We start from the raw sequence: 16994 nt of genomic DNA, 5'->3' as shown, positions 1-16994 counted from the left end.
GCAGCTCTCTGCCCCTACCTGGCTCACTCACTCTCTCTCACTGCAGTGCTGGCTGTGCGAATCCGATCCGAGCCGCTGGGTCGCCGCCCACTGTGGAGGGGGTGGGTGCTAGGTGTGCATTGCGCAGAGAGAGCGAGGGACTATCTGGGGGAGGGACAGTGCAGTGGCCGCCCAGCGCAGCGCTGAGCGCGGGAGAGAACCACACCAGACCAGACCAGGCAGCAGCAAGAAGAAGCTGGCAGCGGCGGCAGGTTAGGGGGCGCAAATTATTTGCCTTGCCCCGGGTTAGGGGGCGCAAATTACTTGCCTTGCCCCGGGTGCTGACAACTCACGCTACGTCGCTGGGAGCTAGTGGCAGTAGAAATTCCTTTTTAAAGATCACCAAATCCGATCGAACAATTGTTCAGTTACTTTCTAAATACATTATGCCATCTGAATATAACTGTGCTTAGCACCATCCTCATGCTGTCTGATATATCCTGGGCCTGACAGCACTAGCTGCCAATTTGTTTCTGGGCCTAATTAAAAGTGCTGGTTTTGACCTATAAATCCTTAAACGGCTCAGGAACGCAATACTTCAAGGACTGCCTCTCTCCATATGAACCATCCTGGACCCTGTGATCATCATCTGGGAGCCATCTTCATGTGACCCCCTCCATGAGTGGTCTGGAGGGTAGCAACATGAAAATGGGCCTTTTCTGTAGTGGCTCCCCATTCGTGGCATGCTCTCCCCAGGGAGGCTTACCTGGCACCTTCGTTACATATATTTAGGCGCCAGGCAAAAAGCATTCCTCTTCTCCCAAGTCTTTGGCTAATTAAACAACCCAAGGCCTTTTAAACTTTTTCTGTGGGGGTTACTGTTTTTGTTTATTGCTATGTTATATATTTTTGTGTTTCACCCTGTGATCTTTGGGTGAAGGGTTGCATAGAAATGTAAATAATAATAATAATAATAATAATAATAATAATAATTCGACATGTATAAAAGCACTGGTGCTTTCCCCTCGTTTCTTTTTGTGCAACTCATGTGAATGGAAAGACTATTTCCCTGTATGCAAAATTTTTTGACTCATGCTAAAGAACTTTGCATGGTTAATCTGAACTCTGGTCTGTTGGGTGGCTGCTTGGAGAGACATCATTTATGCTATGGTTATAGTTGTGTGGCCCCAAGCTTGTTGCCCCTGAGGGGCCTTAACACCTATGTCCTCTCTCCATTCCCCTTTTGACAAGTTATTTGCCTGGCCGTGGCAACATAAGTTTTCCTCAGCTGGCGCCCATAACCTTCGCCTTGTGAGGTGCGGTGCTGATGGGTCTTTGTGACTCAGGCCTGACTCCTTCTTGTCTTTCCCAATTAGGCCTATGCCTGCCCTGAGCGCTTGAGGTTGCCATAGCAACCAGCACTGCTAGCTCGTATTAATAATCTGGGTGGCCTTTAGGTTGGCACAGCAACTGAACAAGAATAGAAAGGGAGAAGTGGGAGAGGTGCTGCCAAGCGATGTGCATCATGTCAGTAGAAAAGGACCATTCCTATTTGACCTACAATCTGAGCTGAATGATGAGGCCCCTGGACTTTTATAAACACTTTTATTACTCTTTGTATCTTTCCATTCCTCCAAGGAGCTTGGTGGGAGATGTACATAGGACCCAAGTGATTTCTGACCCCGGCTTGTTTACCACAAAACATCAGGCACCTCTGGATTCTTATACATTTACTGTGATGCTATTTCTTTCCTTATAGTGGGGGCTGAGTTTTTAAGGGGTTTTTTTTTCTAAAAGAGGAAAGTTGTTGGTTTTCTATGTGATTTTCCTTCTCCCCAACATTTCAGGTGACAATGTTCCATTTTGATATAAAACCCATTTCTGCAACTGGAAAACTAAAATTAATAAGTAAGTAAGAAAGAGTTTGAATTTTCCAGTTACAGAAATGGGTTTTATATCAAAATGGAATATTGCCACCTGAAATGTGACTTCAAGGTGAATAAATTCTCTTCATACAGGAAGCCAAGATTATGCAACCAGATAGTATGAAATGAATTAAATGAATTTTTGGTGAAATTAGGACTATGAAACTGGGTTGCAAGTAAATCTGCATTTTGAAAATGGCAGCAACTAAGATGGACATACCACGCGAGGGCATTATTAGGGAGCACAAGAGGAAAATATTTGAACAGTAGGTGTTTGCAGGAAGAAAACGGGAATTGTAGTAAAGGAGTGGTTTGGTCTGCAAAGTGTCATTACTGTTATCCAATATCCTCCATAGGCTTGGCATTGAGACTGACCTAGGTCTCCTTTCCTGAAAACCTTCACCCAAACCCACAGGCTCCCCCCCCCCCCTGCTGACAGGTTTGGTAGGGTGGGAGGAGTGTCTGCATTCAATGGGATGCACCGGCTTCTGTTTAAGAGACTGACAAATGTCCTTTTTTGCAGGAGGACTTCCGTGTGGAGAGGGGCCTTCAGTTGCTGGCACTGGTGGATGATGCTTTCTCCAGGTATGAAAATGGATTGCAAGGCCAATGGTTGATCTCCTTAAGCAAACCCAATGAGAACGACAAACATCTGCTAATGACCTTGGCTGGAGAACATGGTAAGTTGTTATATAAGGACAAAAGATCTGAAGAATGTCTCACTATACTTTTGATGGCTCCAATCTTTGTGTGCTATTTCTCAATCTTCCTCCATGTTTGCTTCTTATTTCCTTTCCTAGGGCGACCTGTGATTCACAGATAACACTTTTGTCTCTCCATCCAAGTTTCTGAACTCTACTCGATGCATTTAAAATAGCTACCACTTCTTTAGAGAGGAAATTATTATGCTGATAATGATTATTTATTCAGTTTTTATACCACCTTTCCTCCAAAGAAGCCCAGAGCAGTAAATTTGTCAGTATTAAAACATTACTGTAATGAATATAGGGGTTGCTCGTGCGTAAGTTGCCGCCACTCCTGGCTATGTTGCCTTGCTAAACCTTTTCTGTCTGGACAGCCCTTCACTTTGTGGCTGCCTCAGTCGCTAGCAGAATCTGTCAGTGGGCGTTTCTTAAACCTTTTCCAGCATAAAAGCTGTTTGATGCCAAGTCTCCTCCTACTCTCCCTGCGCGGAAGTCTTCTGCGCAGGGAGGGTGTGGGTAGCGGAGGACCCGTGCTCTCCCCGCTGGTGTCCGGCGAGGAATCCTGGAGCCCTCTCACCGATTCCCCCATCCTCCCCCCTTTATCCCTGGTGTTGCGCTGATTTCCTTCCTCACCTGATGAGCTGCCTCTCTTCCTGCTGGGTCCCTCTCCAGCATCACTTGGGAGCCTTCCCTCCGCCTCTGGCTCCGATGTCAGTTCCCTGACAATTACAATAAAAATTCTAACAGTTAAAAGCAACCTTTTAAAAACAGTTTTAAAATTCTTAAAGCAATCACCTTGGCTCAGTCGGTAGAGCATGTGACTGAAGTTCGTTGGTTCGAGCCCCGTGTTGGGCAAAAATTCCTGCATTGCAGGAAGTTGGACTAGATGACTCTCATGCTCCCTCCAACTCTACAATTTTATGACCTACTCTCACAACTAACAGTTTATGGGTGGCTAGCCAAAAACAGATTCTAGAATGTGATAGCTAACACCCTTCCCTTAGTTATATGGTGCTGTGGTTGCCAGAAGTTTCTTATTTTAAGAAATAACCAGTTGCAAAGACATATTGATAGGCTCACGCCGAGTAGGCATCCAAGCAGGGAGAAGATAGCTAGCGCTCACAGCAGTGGCAATTGGGTATGCAAGTTTGGAACATGTTATGGTTAATATATGAGTGGCACCACAAGCAGTGTCCCGTGTCACTTTTTCTCTATAATCTCCCCCATAACATTTTAGTAGGGCAAAACAGTGGAACATGATGTCAGTGTTTCCCCACTGAAACACGGCTGCAAGTACAGTAGTACCTCGGGTTAAGTACTTAATTCGTTCCGGAGGTCCGTTCTTAACCTGAAGCTGTTCTTAACCTGAAGCACCACTTTAGCTAATGGGGCCTCCTGCTGCCGCCGTGCCGCTGGAGCACAATTTCTGTTCTCATCCTGAAGCAAAGTTCTTAACCTGAAGCACTATTTCTGGGTTAGCGGAGTCTGTCACCTGAAGCATATGTAACCTGAAGCGTATGTAGCCCGAGGTACCACTGTATCTGTGTGCATGTATGTATAATTCTTAATGCTTTATTATTTCAAATTTGCAATGGGCAACATTTCAATAAAACTGGCATCATTACTGCCACACCAAATGCAATGTCTTGGTTCAGTGGAACTGTCGCAGTGGTGGGTCTCTGTGAAACCATTTAAGTGAGCAGAGGAAGAGTTTCTCTGCTTTGCTACCCCCACCAAGTTGATTACTTCCAAGGCTACTCAACTTAGAATATTTCAGTCACTCTGTTGCGCTACCTTTCTTGAGATTTGTACAGAGAGAGACCAAGCAGCCACCAGTGCTGCTACTCAATCTGAGAATCCCTGTTAAGTGTCTCGATGCTTCTTGGCCTGAGGCTTCTCAGTCCACTTTGGTCTCTATGGAAACAACACACAGTAATGTGCTTCCTTTGCTGCCATAAGCCTAGGATGCTCTAGGACATATGGTGTTTATTTTGTTTTATTCATTAGAACATTCCATCCGTTTTGAGACAGCATACAACAAATACTAAAGACATAACATCTACATGAAAATAAAAACATAAAAAGGAAAATGCAGCAGGTGATCTGTGTGAAATATATAATAATATGTAGTAATATTGAAACACACTAGCCTTGGGCTGCCAAGACAGTCCCTGCATCCCTGCCTTGAGGCAGTTCAGGGGAAAGAGAAGCATTGTTTAGATCCCCATTAATCATAGCATCATAGAGTTGGAAGAGACCACAAGGGCCATCGAGTCCAACCCCCTGCCAAGCAAGAAACACCATCAGAGCACTTCTGACATATGGTTGTCAAGCCTCTCCTTAAAGACCTCCAAAGAAGGAGACTCCACCACACTCCTTGGCAGCAAATTCCACTATCGAACAGCTCTTACTGTCAGGAAGTTCTTCCTAATGTTTAGGTGGAATCTTCTTTCTTGTAGTTTGGATCCATTGCTCCGTGTCCGCTTCTCTGGAGCAGCAGAAAACAACCTTTCTCCCTCCTCTATGTGACATCCTTTTATATATTTGAACATGGCTATCATATCACCCCTTAACCTCCTCTTCTCCAGGCTAAACATGCCCAACTCCCTTAGCCGTTCCTCATAAGGCATCGTTAATTTTTGTCTATAACTGGGCAACCTTCTTCCTGGAAACATGCATGGCTTTCCTTATGCTGCTGAAAGTGGCTGCAGAAAACTTTGATAGAAAACTGTTGCAGTATCTCTAGAATTCTAAAATAATTATCTCAGGGCAGCTTGGAATGGTCTCATCTGTTTGCCTAAGAAGATTTGTTGTTTTTCTTTTCATTTCATTTCATTTCATTTCATTTATTTATTTATTTATTGAACAAACAAAAGGGGGAGGCAACTTTTAAACAATAGTACATCATGTGGTATTTTACTTTTCATTTTTTAATACAAATCACTAAGATTGAGTCTAGACATTTACCAATGGTAAAAAGGATCATAAAAGTATATCACAGTCATCGTTAAATAAACTACCTCATTAAATGATGACTTTCTGCACAATTGATACGAAGCCATTTGTTTTTCCAATCATATACGGTTGGTATTGAATTTTCAATGGAATGTAAATTAATCGTTCAGTAAGGGCATTTCTCTGTAATCAAAAAGGGCTAGCCACTCTAGTAATCACTGGTGATTTTGGCAGCTCCCAGAACTGGGACTATGTGTCAAATCATAGACCTTAGCAATATTGTGAACTAAAGTAATCTCCTCCACAAATTGACGATCAGTTGGTATAAAAGAGGCAGAAAAAGAGATGAAGTTCACACACCTCTTCTTGTCCACATTCTCCTTGGCTTATAACCAACTGACTGGGAAAATAACCATGTTTGACAAGAAAGCCATGTAAGAGCTGACAAATGGTTTTCTAGACATTTCACTGTGTGGTCACTACTACAGATATTGCCAGTCTGGGAAGAAAGCAAAGCTGATAAGCCATCCATCATTTTCACTGGGATACCCTCCCACATTTCTGAGAATCATAAGCTATGGTTGAGGTACTGTCAGATTTGGCAGTGGAACAATCAGTGGGGAAAGAGTGGATTCAGCAGATCAGATTTGAAGTGGAAGCACTGATTTGCGGAGGGAAGAATTTTATATTTCCTGCTTTCTGGATTCCTTTATTCCTCTCTTTCATCTGTCTCTGCTTACATACTATAGCTGTCAACCTTCCCTTTTTTTGCGGGAAATTCCCTTATTCCAGCGCTGTTTCCCGCTGCTTCCCACTGCTATCCCGGATTGTTGGATATCCTATAGACTGTCCCCGGGACAGGTGAGGCTGCTGATCCCTGATTTTCGAGGCTGCTGATCCCTTATTTTCAAAACTGAAAGTTGACAGCTATGTTACACACATTGTAGCTGATGCTCTTGAGTTCTGAAATTGATCTAGTGCTCTGAAAGGTGTATCCTGTATTATTATATACTCAGGAAATTCTTCTTTAATACAGGTATTCTTCTTCTACAGAAATGCAAGTGTATTAAAGAAGAGCACATTGAACTAATGTTTCTATCCCCCCCCCCTCCATGTGTTTCATCCTCTAGGAGTTGTCCCAACAAATGATGTTCTCCTGGCACTAGGTGACATGCGGAGGAGCTTAGCTGAGGTAAGACCATGTTCAGTCACACAGCAGACAATGCAGTTAAATTGCCCACCTTGAAAATTAGCCCCATGCTCTAGCCTAGCTGGGCTCTGAGCCCGGAATAGGCAAAGCAATAGCTCAGCATTCAGTACAGAAATCCCTTCTTTCCTGTCTAGTAACTGCTGAGTCATCAAATGCCAATTTCTGTTAGCTATGACTGATTCTGTGGATTGTCTCTTTACACTGTGCACTTTTTTAAAAGTTACCATTATAGTCTTTTGAGATCCTGCTTGTCCTTGCTGAAAAGCATAGAGAAGTGCAGAAATGATTTTCTGCATCTGTCACACCAAAAATCACTTGGAGCTTTCTGAAGATGTTCCTGTGGGGTCTTTTGAAGGCATGGTGAACCTATAAATCTCTTCTATTCACTGTGCACGGGGATTCATAGTTTTCTTGTTTGGAGCAGCTGAACGTTCACATTTGATCTCTGAAATGCCTTTGTCGTCTAGGAAGCTTATCTCATTCTCTGTTCAAATGAAAATATGACCTTACATTGTCCTTCGGCATGCTTTGTACCCAATCTACCGTGTTACATGGACAATGTGAAGCTCTACAGAATTTTAATCAACGTCACAAGAACTTAGAAATTGGCTGAGGGCCTTTCTGCATGATCACATCAGCCAATGTGTAATATTCTCCCAAGTGACTTCTTAGTGATATCGAAGTGATATCCTATATATTTTGTGTGAAATAACCTCACTGTATTTGGATAGCTGTGTTGCTGTTTGCATCTTTTTTTTAAAAAAAAGAATCTTGTTAGTAGATAAACATAGCTTTAAAAGAACTGAAGAAAGAACAAACAAAAATATCCCTAAAAGAAATGACTCATAAAATGCTTTAGACATTGAGAAGAGGTTTGCTCCCACTTGCAACAAATTTAATCACAAACACTATCAGTTGATGTCTGTAACTTTCCACCCAATAATCACAATAACAATGGATTTGCTGCCTGGAGGAATTCATTTCCCCCAGTATTGTGCTCTGATTGTTCAGAAAATGTGACATACTACTTCTGCACTGTATAAGGCAGAGACTAGTGGAATGATATCTGTGAGCTGGAAATTACCTACAGAGTTCACAGAACTCACTACAGGTGAGATCCACATGTGTCTGCCTACACTGTAGGAATGCATAAGCAGCAGACTCAAAAAAGAATGGCTCCCCTTTGATCAGTTTCTTTGAACACCAAAACCCTTCAGCAAGAAGTCTTATTGCTTGATTCCATGGCGGCCAATTCTGATGGCTCATTAGAAAGGCTCTTCTTTGGGAGCAAAATTGGAGGGTAGGGGCTAAAAGGAGCCGCCAGTGGATGATCTGTCTCACAGACCTGAGCCTCAGAACCTGTTTTTAGAAATCAAAAGAAGAACTGCCTCTTCCTTCTTTGCCAACATAATATGCACCCCATCTTCTGTTATCAACTCCTGATTGCCCACAATCTAGCAGAATTTCCTCCTACAACACACTGCCTCCATCTCCGAACACATATGCCCTCCATTCATTGTCCCCATCCAGGGCTACGCTGTGCTAGAGCTCAGGCCAAGAGTCTTATTTTCAGTAACCAAAGATTTGAGTTTATTGTGGTATGCAGTATTCATAATCCATTTTGACTTAGTCATCTTCAGAGATAAAATATCACATCTTACTGCAGTGATTCACTTAAAACATTAGCCTAAAGATTTCTAGAACAAGTTACCTCTGAAGAAGACAATTTATGCAACAAAGTCCTGAGTACAGATTGGAAATGCATCTATTTTTGTTTTTAGATTGGAATTCAGAACTACACAACTACTTCAAGTTGCCAGTCACGTCCCAGCCAGACCCATAATGACTATGGAAAGCTTTTTGTGGTGCTGGTCATTATTGGCTCAATCTGTGTCATCATCATTATAACAGGACTGATTTACAACTGCTGGCAGAGGCGCTTGCCCAAAATGAAGAACATGGTGAGTCCCAGTGTGGCATCTGACTTGAACTCTTATTCTTCGAAGGATGGAGAAGGATTGTAGGAAGTGCTTCCTGGTTTGCCTACCTTCCTTCCTAAATGTCAAGCTTTTGAATAAATAAATAAATAAACATTTTCTCTCGCATCTTGTTTGTCCCATTTCTTTTTCAGTCACATGGGGAGGAGCTACGGTTTGTGGAGAACGGCTGCCATGACAATCCGACCTTGGATGTAGCCAGCGACAGCCAATCAGAAATGCAAGAAAAGAAGCCAAGTGTGAATGGTGGGGGAGCTGTTAATGGACCTGAGAGCTGGGATGTCCTCATTAACAAGCGGGCAGGCGAAGAGGGAGATGTGTTTGAGGAAGACACACACCTTTAAAAGAGGAGGCGGGTGTTTCTGATTGCACTCTTGTTTGACTTAAGGGCCATTTGGTGAGGGTGGCTCCTCAGGAACTTATTTTTTCAGGTTTGGAATGGATCTGCCCATCACGGTCCTGAGGCACCATCACAGTCCTGGAGTCGGAAGGGCCACCCTGAGCAGCGTGGGTGGGGGGTGGGGCGTGTTTGTGTGTTGCTGTCAGTAGCGCCAATGTTTAATCACTTTTAAATGCACTTGCTCTAGTTCTTTGGTAGGAGTGGAGGATGGCCAGGTTTGAAAAATAAATGGTATCAAGGCTTAGCATTGCCCCAGAGTGGGGTTTACTGAAGGATTCGTCACAGAGGCAGTAGGCCAGTTCCGCACAGGAAAAAGTGGGTTCACAACCTGTCTCAAAAGGTACAGTGGCAGCAAGGAAAGACGGCGTATTTCTTGTCTAGGCTTGGGATTTGATGCATTAAGACAGTCTTGCAATTCACCACTTACCTTGTTGCCCAGCATGAGAAACTTTTCCTTCTAGTGAATGACCAGCAGGATTTTCTACTCAAGCTGCAAAGTGGTTCATAACTGTTAAGTGCTGGGCTGACAGATGTATTGTGTGAGCTGGTAATTTTAAAAACTTCTCTGTAAGGTTGCTATTTAGGCAGAACAAATCTATTCTGCTCAGATACCTGACAGAGCCCTAATTTTAGGTGCTAGCAGGATACAGTGGTGCCTCGCAAGACGAAAATAATCTGTTCCGCGAGTCTCTTCGTCTAGCGGTTTTTTCGTCTTGCGAAGCAACCCTATTAGCGGATTAGCGCTATTAGCGGTTTAGCGGCTATTAAAGGCTTAGCGGCTTAGAAAAATGGGGGGGAAAGCGAAAAAAATCGCAAGACTCGCAAGACATTTTCGTCTTGTGAAGCAAGCCCATAGGGAAATTCGTCTTGCGAAGCACATCGAAAAACGGAAAACCCTTTCGTCTAGCGGGTTTTTCGTCTTGCGAGGCATTCGTCTTGCGGGGCACCACTGTATTGCATTGCCCCTTCCCTTACTATGACATTTCACAGAAACAGCACCTTTTGTGGATCCAAACCTAGTGGAAACTGAACTGATCTAGCTTGGTTGATCTGAATCCAGAAAAGTATTTTTCTAATACAGAATGAATTCCTGCTATCACCTTCACAAGTTTTCTGGACTGGCAATTAGAGATCAGAATTTTGGGGCAGCAGTGGGCAGGGAAGCCAGCTGGGAAGTCTCCTTTACTTTAGTTAATGCACTTACTATAACAGCTACGCTGATTGCTGCACAAGTCTTGTTTGATTGACCTTGAATGAAACAGATGGAAAACTTAAGTGTCCTCTTCTGTACCAGTGGAGTAAATTTTGATTTCATCTACCCAGCTATATGTCAGGAATAGGTCAGTTTAAACAAATGAGGTTAGTACCTTAGTACAGTAATACCTTTGGGATCAAAACTAGGCTCAAGGGCTGCCATATGAATGCTTTGTTAGCATGCCTTGGGCAAACTAGAATGCCCCAGGCTTCTTTGAGAAGCACTTGCATATGCAGAACCTCCCATTTTCAGTGCTGATGGCTGGTCTCAATATATTTTTGCTTCCTTTTCTCCAGAATGTTACTCCGTTACACACATCTCATGGCTTGTCTCACTTCAAAAGGAAAATGACCAACACAAAAACTTGTTATGATTGCCTGTCTGGCTCAACCGAGTTGCCATTAATAATACTTGCTCTTTAACAGAACCATCACACACAAAGATTCATGTATATTTAATGGAGATTGCTGATTAACTTGTAATGGAAATCTGTTAGCATCCAATCCGTAGCTCTCTATGAGCACTGAAATCTGATCTCCCAAAGACATAAAGCAATCTTGTCAGCACAGTTTAATTTCACATATAAATACTGCATAAATCTTACATACAGTATTGCAAGGATTCTTTTTTTAAAAATGTTCAGATGTTAGGCAATAGTATTAGTTCCCTAGCCAAATTCCAACTAAAATATTCAATTTATGTGAATGTCAGGATTGCATTTTCTCTCTGCAAGGGAGATATGTGCCAGGAAAACTATCTCTAAATGTTTATTCTTTTTCATGGTTTGGATTCTATGCAGTCATATTGCTGCACAGAGCTCATTCAGGATTTTAGAGATCTTTTACATCTTCCCCTATTTATTTATTTTACTCCATGGCTTCTTCCATTTTGTCCTATCTTAGGGTTTATGAGAGCAGTTAGTCATTATCTTTTTGGCTGTAGTTTTTTACTTGTTTAAGATTTAACACACACATACACTATTTCCTCTCTACAATGAGTTAGGTTTGTACTCATCTTTGTTATATACATGGAGCCACACTGACCTCTGGTGGTGGCTGAGAAAAATGGATTAAAGGAAAAATAGTTTTGTTCTAGCGCCGCCTTCAAACACACAAAATACCATGATTTCAAGATGGAACGGTTAGAAATGAAACTACAGGCCAACTCTACTCCAAAGTAGATGAAAGGAAGCCAGCAGAGCACTTTCCAATGACATCTAGAATTAAGCTTGTGGGAATAGTGATGATAGACCTTGAGTCTTTAATCACATGGATTTAAAAATTAGCATAGAGCAATAATCCTGTTGGCTTCACTACTCGCCGTAAGAAAAAATAGAGGAAAGGGAGCAATCCTTAATTTTTACTAGAGATATGTTTTACTGGACCAGCTTCTTTTGTTGGTGTGAGAAGTATGCAAGCTTTTGAATGACGGTAAAACTCTTTAAACAGTTAGAATGACCTCACAAAACTTTTTGAATCACCTTCTGATTTAATGCAATGTCATGCTAAGATAATTCTTTGTAAGCCCACCATTTTGAGGACTGTATCACCTAGTACTGTAGATGGTAAACCACTTTCAGACAAGGAGATGTGTGTTCCTACAGAGATGAGAAATTACCAAGCCCCTGGATGTAGGGTACAAGCGAGAGACATTAAAATAAATGAAGGGACTGTATAGTCTTAGTCCAGATACTACACCACACAATTATCTATGCTAAGCATAAGTAAGAACCCACACTATGGTTTCAGCTTCCAAATGTACAACTCTGCCCTCAGCTTCTAAACTTCACAAATTCACTTCTTTCACCATAGTGCTCCATAGAGCAATGTCCTTAAGTGATTTGTCAGTGGTTTGTGAATTCAGACATAAGGGCAAATTACAATTGGTACAAACTGTGGTTTGCAAACCAGCTTCCAGTGTTGGTTTGATATAATGGTTTACAAAGGATTTATATTACGTCTGAATATAGCCAAATAGTCACAAAGAGAGATGCTTCACTCAGCTTCATGGACTACTGCCCTCACTTGATGCATGGTTATGACATTCTAGGTCAATATGTAAGGAAATGCAGGGAGGATATGAGAATTCTTGGCAACTCAGCATGGTCGTGTGGTGACAGCCTTGCAGTTTGAGAACCACTGACTCAGAAAATATCTATGGGCTACCTAACTCAACATCTGATGCAGAAGCTTCTCTGCTGATTGTTCCAGCAGTGGACAAGAGTACAGATTGCTACACAGATGTCTCTCAGCAGGACTTGCCTCGGACACTGATTTCTCATGAATCTCTGATTAAAATAAAGCATACTTTTCCACTCTCTAAAACCAAACACAACTCCCTCCTCCCAACTAAAAAAACTAATAAAGGCTGAGGAATCTGCTGTCCTAGTTCTTTTGTTACATGCTTTTGAAGATAAAGCCTCTGATACTACTATTAGCCTTACTATCCTGGCTCCTACACTGCTGTATTACATTAAGGATATGAATGGGATAGTGTGGATCTCCAAATCACTGCAGTGATTCCCAAATGAGGGATTGAGAATTAGCTGGATAAGAGTGGGATGGATAGATTGCAGCAGAGAGCTGCAATGGTTGGGGAAGAATTATAAATCAAATTATTCTGATTGAGATGATCCCATTAGAAAGACAGACTGCAACCCTACAACCCACATAAAATTAATTGAACTTACTGAGACATATTTCTGAAAAAACATGCACAGCATAAAATGTACTGGTAAATTTTAAACATTTGGGAAACGCTGCACGATTGCTTCCTCTCATCCCCGAGTCTTATTTTTCTAAGGAGACTGAGAAAGTTGACCTTCATTTGGAAAGTTTCCTTAATATACATAAAAGTAGGGTTCTTTTTTTGATGGAAATTTTACATACTCCAAAATGTGATGGTTTTATCATCTGTCATTTCACTTGCTAGCAAATGTTCCTTAGTCACCAGTAGCACTTTTTGAAATAAAGTTTCTGGTCAAAATAGAGAATCTCCTGTGTTCATTTCCCCAGCATGTATTAATGACTTAAGCCTCAGCTTGAAGAAAAAGATTGCTATGTTGTATGGGTGCAATATTTGTACATGCACGATGCATATGTTATGGTGAGGGTTGAAATTTGGTAAGGCATACTGAACACAGGTTTTGGAATTAACTGAGGGAACATTACATTTATTTATCAATTTATATCCTGTCCTTCCTCCCAGAAATATGGAGTGATATTTTAGTGGTGAGAGGTAGATTAGGTTGAGAGAAAGTAACTTCCTCAACTGTTCTATCAGCTTCATAGTGCAGCAGAGTTTGAATCTGGGATTTGATTAGTTGTGTTTCTTCAAACAAAGACCTCCTGATCTAATTGGCTGCATTAGCAGCTGGAAGAAGCTAACCAGGGCTATAAATGTGGAACAACCTAGCAAGGGAGTCCCATCTAATGAAACATTTTGGCCCCAGTGATAGCATCAAGGTAACAAATTATTAAGCAAACAGACTAATGCCACCCATTTAATCAATCAGTCAAGAGCTCTGTGCTAGGGCTAAATCTTAGGGGTGTTAAGTCTCTATAAGAGACTTAAGCTAGTTTTTAGCTCTGCCCAAGCAGTGAAGTTTAGAGGGGACATGGTAAACCAGAAATCTAGACTAAATCCCAATTTTAGAGAAATGTTTAAAAAATCAATATATAGTTCCGTACAGTACAGAGTCAGCTTTAGATTATAAGGTAGGCTTAGCTTTTAAATCAAGTTCAGTGTTGCCATTCTTTGAGAAGTGGAAAGTGTGAAGACGGAAAAGTTCATTTTTCAAAAGTTGCTTTATTGCATGTGGGGCACCCCCACACCACCCCCAGGTTTGAATCTTCAGGAACAGACACTTATAAGAATAAGTTAACATTTCAAAAATGGAGGATTGAAACCCTACACTATCAAAATCACTCCACCAATGGATCTGTTTAATGAAGACAGTAGAATTTTTGTTAATTTATCGTTTTAACATTTGTAATGCTAAGTATACCAAACAAATCATTTCTATGACTCACACTATCTTCAACTGCATGTGCAAGAAAGGTGACTCAAGCTGGGTTGTTTATCTTATGTTGCCCTGTCATGTTTTGCCATGCAGAAAAGACAATCATGGTATACTTTGAACCAAAGAACTCACTTTGACTCAAACAAAAAACCTGTTCAATATCAGGACTGAGTTCTGCCACTAATATAAACACAGTGTTTGCCAAGAACAACAAGTGTTTTATCTTCCTATTTTATACTGGGAGCTTGACTGTGGCATCACCTATTTTATTAACTAAACTGGAGATAGATGCCTTGAAAAAAGGAATTTTCTATAGAATTCAGAGGACTCTTACCACTGAAAGACCACCAGTCCCTGCTTGCCTGAAGCACCCCATGCAAACTGATCCATCCAAAACTCACTAGGTGGCTCTGCCCCATTACCACCAAAGCTCACCTGCTTTTGGCTCTGTACTGAACAGGTATTTTAAAAGCACAAGTTGGTAACTCTTATGAGCATATGTATAGCTATGAGCATATACGAGTGCTATTTGCAAAACCACAAAGGCTAGTAAATGCCTCCTGGATGGACCTATGGGAAACTCAAGTGTGGGGGCATGAGCACAATAGCCCTCTCACTGTTGAATCCCAGATTCAGGTAGGTAGCTGTGTTGGTCTGACGCAGTCAAAATAAAAATTGTCCAGTAGCACCTTAGAGACAAACTAAGTTTGTTCTGGGTATAAGCTTCCGTGTGCATGCACACTTCTTCAATCCCAGTAGCTGGTATTGATCCTGGGGATACCATACACCCCAATGACTAGTAGCCATTTGATTAGCACTCTCCATGAATTTGTCTAACCCCTTCTTTAAATACATTCAAATTGTTGTCCATCTCAACTTTTTGTGGAAGTGAGTTCCAGAGTTTAACATACACTGTATGAAGTAGTACTTCCTTTTGCCTATCCTGAAGCTTTAACCACTTAACTTCAGTGGACGACTCAGGAACTAAAATTATGAGAGGGAGCAAAACGTCTATTTACTATGAATAATTGTACACACCTCTATCACGCCTCCTCTTACCCTAGTTTTTTACCAAATTAAAAAGTCTCAGGCAATTAGCAGCTTAAAATGCAACAAAGCCGTCGCCTCCACAACTCTTATTTGTGAAGCTGTCAATGGGCAATGGGTGTCCCAAATGTACACGCGGTTTTAAGATTGCCTTTCGGATTAAAGCTGGTTTGAGGGGAAACACATCAAGCGGCAGTATTTCTCAAGAAACTACAAGATAGCTCTGGATTGTGTGCACACGGATTCACCAAATGTGGGGGGGCGGGGGAGGCGCCTGCATTGGAAAAACAGAGAAAATGATAATGTGGTAAAAAACCCAAAAACTGCTCCAGCTCCTTGAATACTTCCGTCGTCCCTTTCCGCATCTTTTCTAGCTCGACAACATCTCTTATTTTGGAGACGAAGAGAATTGAACCGAACAGTCTTCCTTCCATACAATAAAAACTTGAGTAGGAAAGCGCATGGATGGCTGCCTCCCTTTTCTGCTTCTCCTACTTGCTTGCGGCCCTGCAACGAGAGACACTGGGGGTTTTATTCCTCCTAGTTTCCTGACATTTTTATTTTTTTTCCATTCCTCTGGAGAGAGGCCACCACGCGAAGAACACGGCGTCAGAAGTAACCAGGAAGCTCCCTTCCGCGTGCAGACAAAGTCATTGTCCGCTTCAGCCTCGCTCCGACCGAGGCTTCCGGGCCACAGATTTGCAGGCGGCATGGGGGGCGCTGGAGGAGCCCGAACTTTTTAAAAGCACGAAGCCCTTTTGGAAATAATATCTATATATACAGACGCACAAACGCCGGTGCTAATCCTCGCTCTTGGCACCGGAGAGAAGGAGGAGGTGGCGGCATCTAATCGCGGGCGAATCACAGAACGAAGCGAGGCGGGCTCTTGTGCAAACGGGGCGCAGCAAGAGGAGAAGAAGAAGCGCGCGCGGCGCCTGGAGAAGCAGCAGCTGCTGCTCGCCCGTCCAAGGCTTTGCCAGGCGGCGGCGGGAATTAAAGGTGCACACGCACGACGCCGGCCTTCCGCAGCCGCTGCCCGGTCTTCTAGGCTGACCCAGGCGAGGTGGGCGGGCCTGCGCGCCGCCGGGTCCCCCAGGAAAGGGCGGGGAGCGAGGCCGGCCTCCTCGCTGGTGTGGAGCAGCCTCTCCGGCGCCGTGTTTACATCCGGCGCCGCTTGCCCTGGGCTGCCCTGCTCCTCCTCCTGGGCCTGGGCCTGCTCCCGCTGAAGCCGCCTTCGCTCCCCTAGGCCGGGTCAATGCGGCGCTTTCCGGCGGGCTATGGACACCAGCGACCTCTTCACCAGCTGCAAGAAGGGCGATGTTTTCCGAGTGCGGTGAGGCCCCCATGGTGTGGGGGATGGGGGACCCCCGGGAGAGGGCCACACACCCCCATCGGTGCTGCGCCTTGGCAGAGGCTGGGGCTAGGGAGCTTAATAGGAGGCTGTCCCTTGAGGTTCCGGTTTGGGGAGCACCTGAGTGGCAGGTGGAGGTTTAGGGGCTGC

At 43.1% G+C, this 16994-nt stretch overlaps 2 protein-coding genes and 1 long non-coding RNA gene across 6 annotated transcripts in view; 2 read left to right on the top strand and 1 right to left on the bottom strand.

Annotated features, from left to right (window-relative positions):
- Positions 1-9414, top strand: part of PODXL2 (podocalyxin like 2) — a 57304-nt gene extending 47890 nt beyond the window's left edge. For all 3 annotated transcript variants that reach the window (XM_083489312.1, XM_083489313.1, XM_083489314.1), the window contains exons 5-8: positions 2428-2584; positions 6694-6755; positions 8555-8734; positions 8905-9414. In XM_083489312.1, coding sequence (XP_083345438.1) covers positions 2428-2584; positions 6694-6755; positions 8555-8734; positions 8905-9114 — 609 coding nt within the window. In that variant the 3' untranslated portion in view covers positions 9115-9414. The remainder of the gene's footprint in view (positions 1-2427; positions 2585-6693; positions 6756-8554; positions 8735-8904) is intronic.
- A 2023-nt stretch (positions 9415-11437) lies between these two features.
- Positions 11438-15004, bottom strand: LOC310700233. Its single transcript, XR_014522514.1, has 2 exons — positions 14882-15004; positions 11438-14846 (listed from the first exon to the last, which is right to left on the bottom strand). It is a non-coding gene; the product is annotated as an uncharacterized lncRNA (long non-coding RNA).
- Positions 15005-15297: 293 nt separating this feature from the next.
- ABTB1 (ankyrin repeat and BTB domain containing 1) overlaps positions 15298-16994 on the top strand; it is a 41652-nt gene continuing 39955 nt past the window's right edge. The window contains exon 1 of one of the 2 annotated variants that reach the window (XM_083489362.1): positions 15298-16826. In XM_083489362.1, the coding sequence (XP_083345488.1) occupies positions 16771-16826 (56 nt within the window). In that variant the 5' untranslated portion in view covers positions 15298-16770. The remainder of the gene's footprint in view (positions 16827-16994) is intronic. The other variant, XM_083489363.1, reaches the window with a different exon arrangement.

The sequence above is a fragment of the Podarcis liolepis genome (assembly GCF_965112155.1).
Source record: "Podarcis liolepis genome assembly, chromosome: 2".
Lineage (NCBI taxonomy): Eukaryota > Metazoa > Chordata > Lepidosauria > Squamata > Lacertidae > Podarcis > Podarcis liolepis.
Note: the sequence above shows the minus strand (reverse complement) of the source record. Positions and strands in the feature narration are given on the sequence as shown.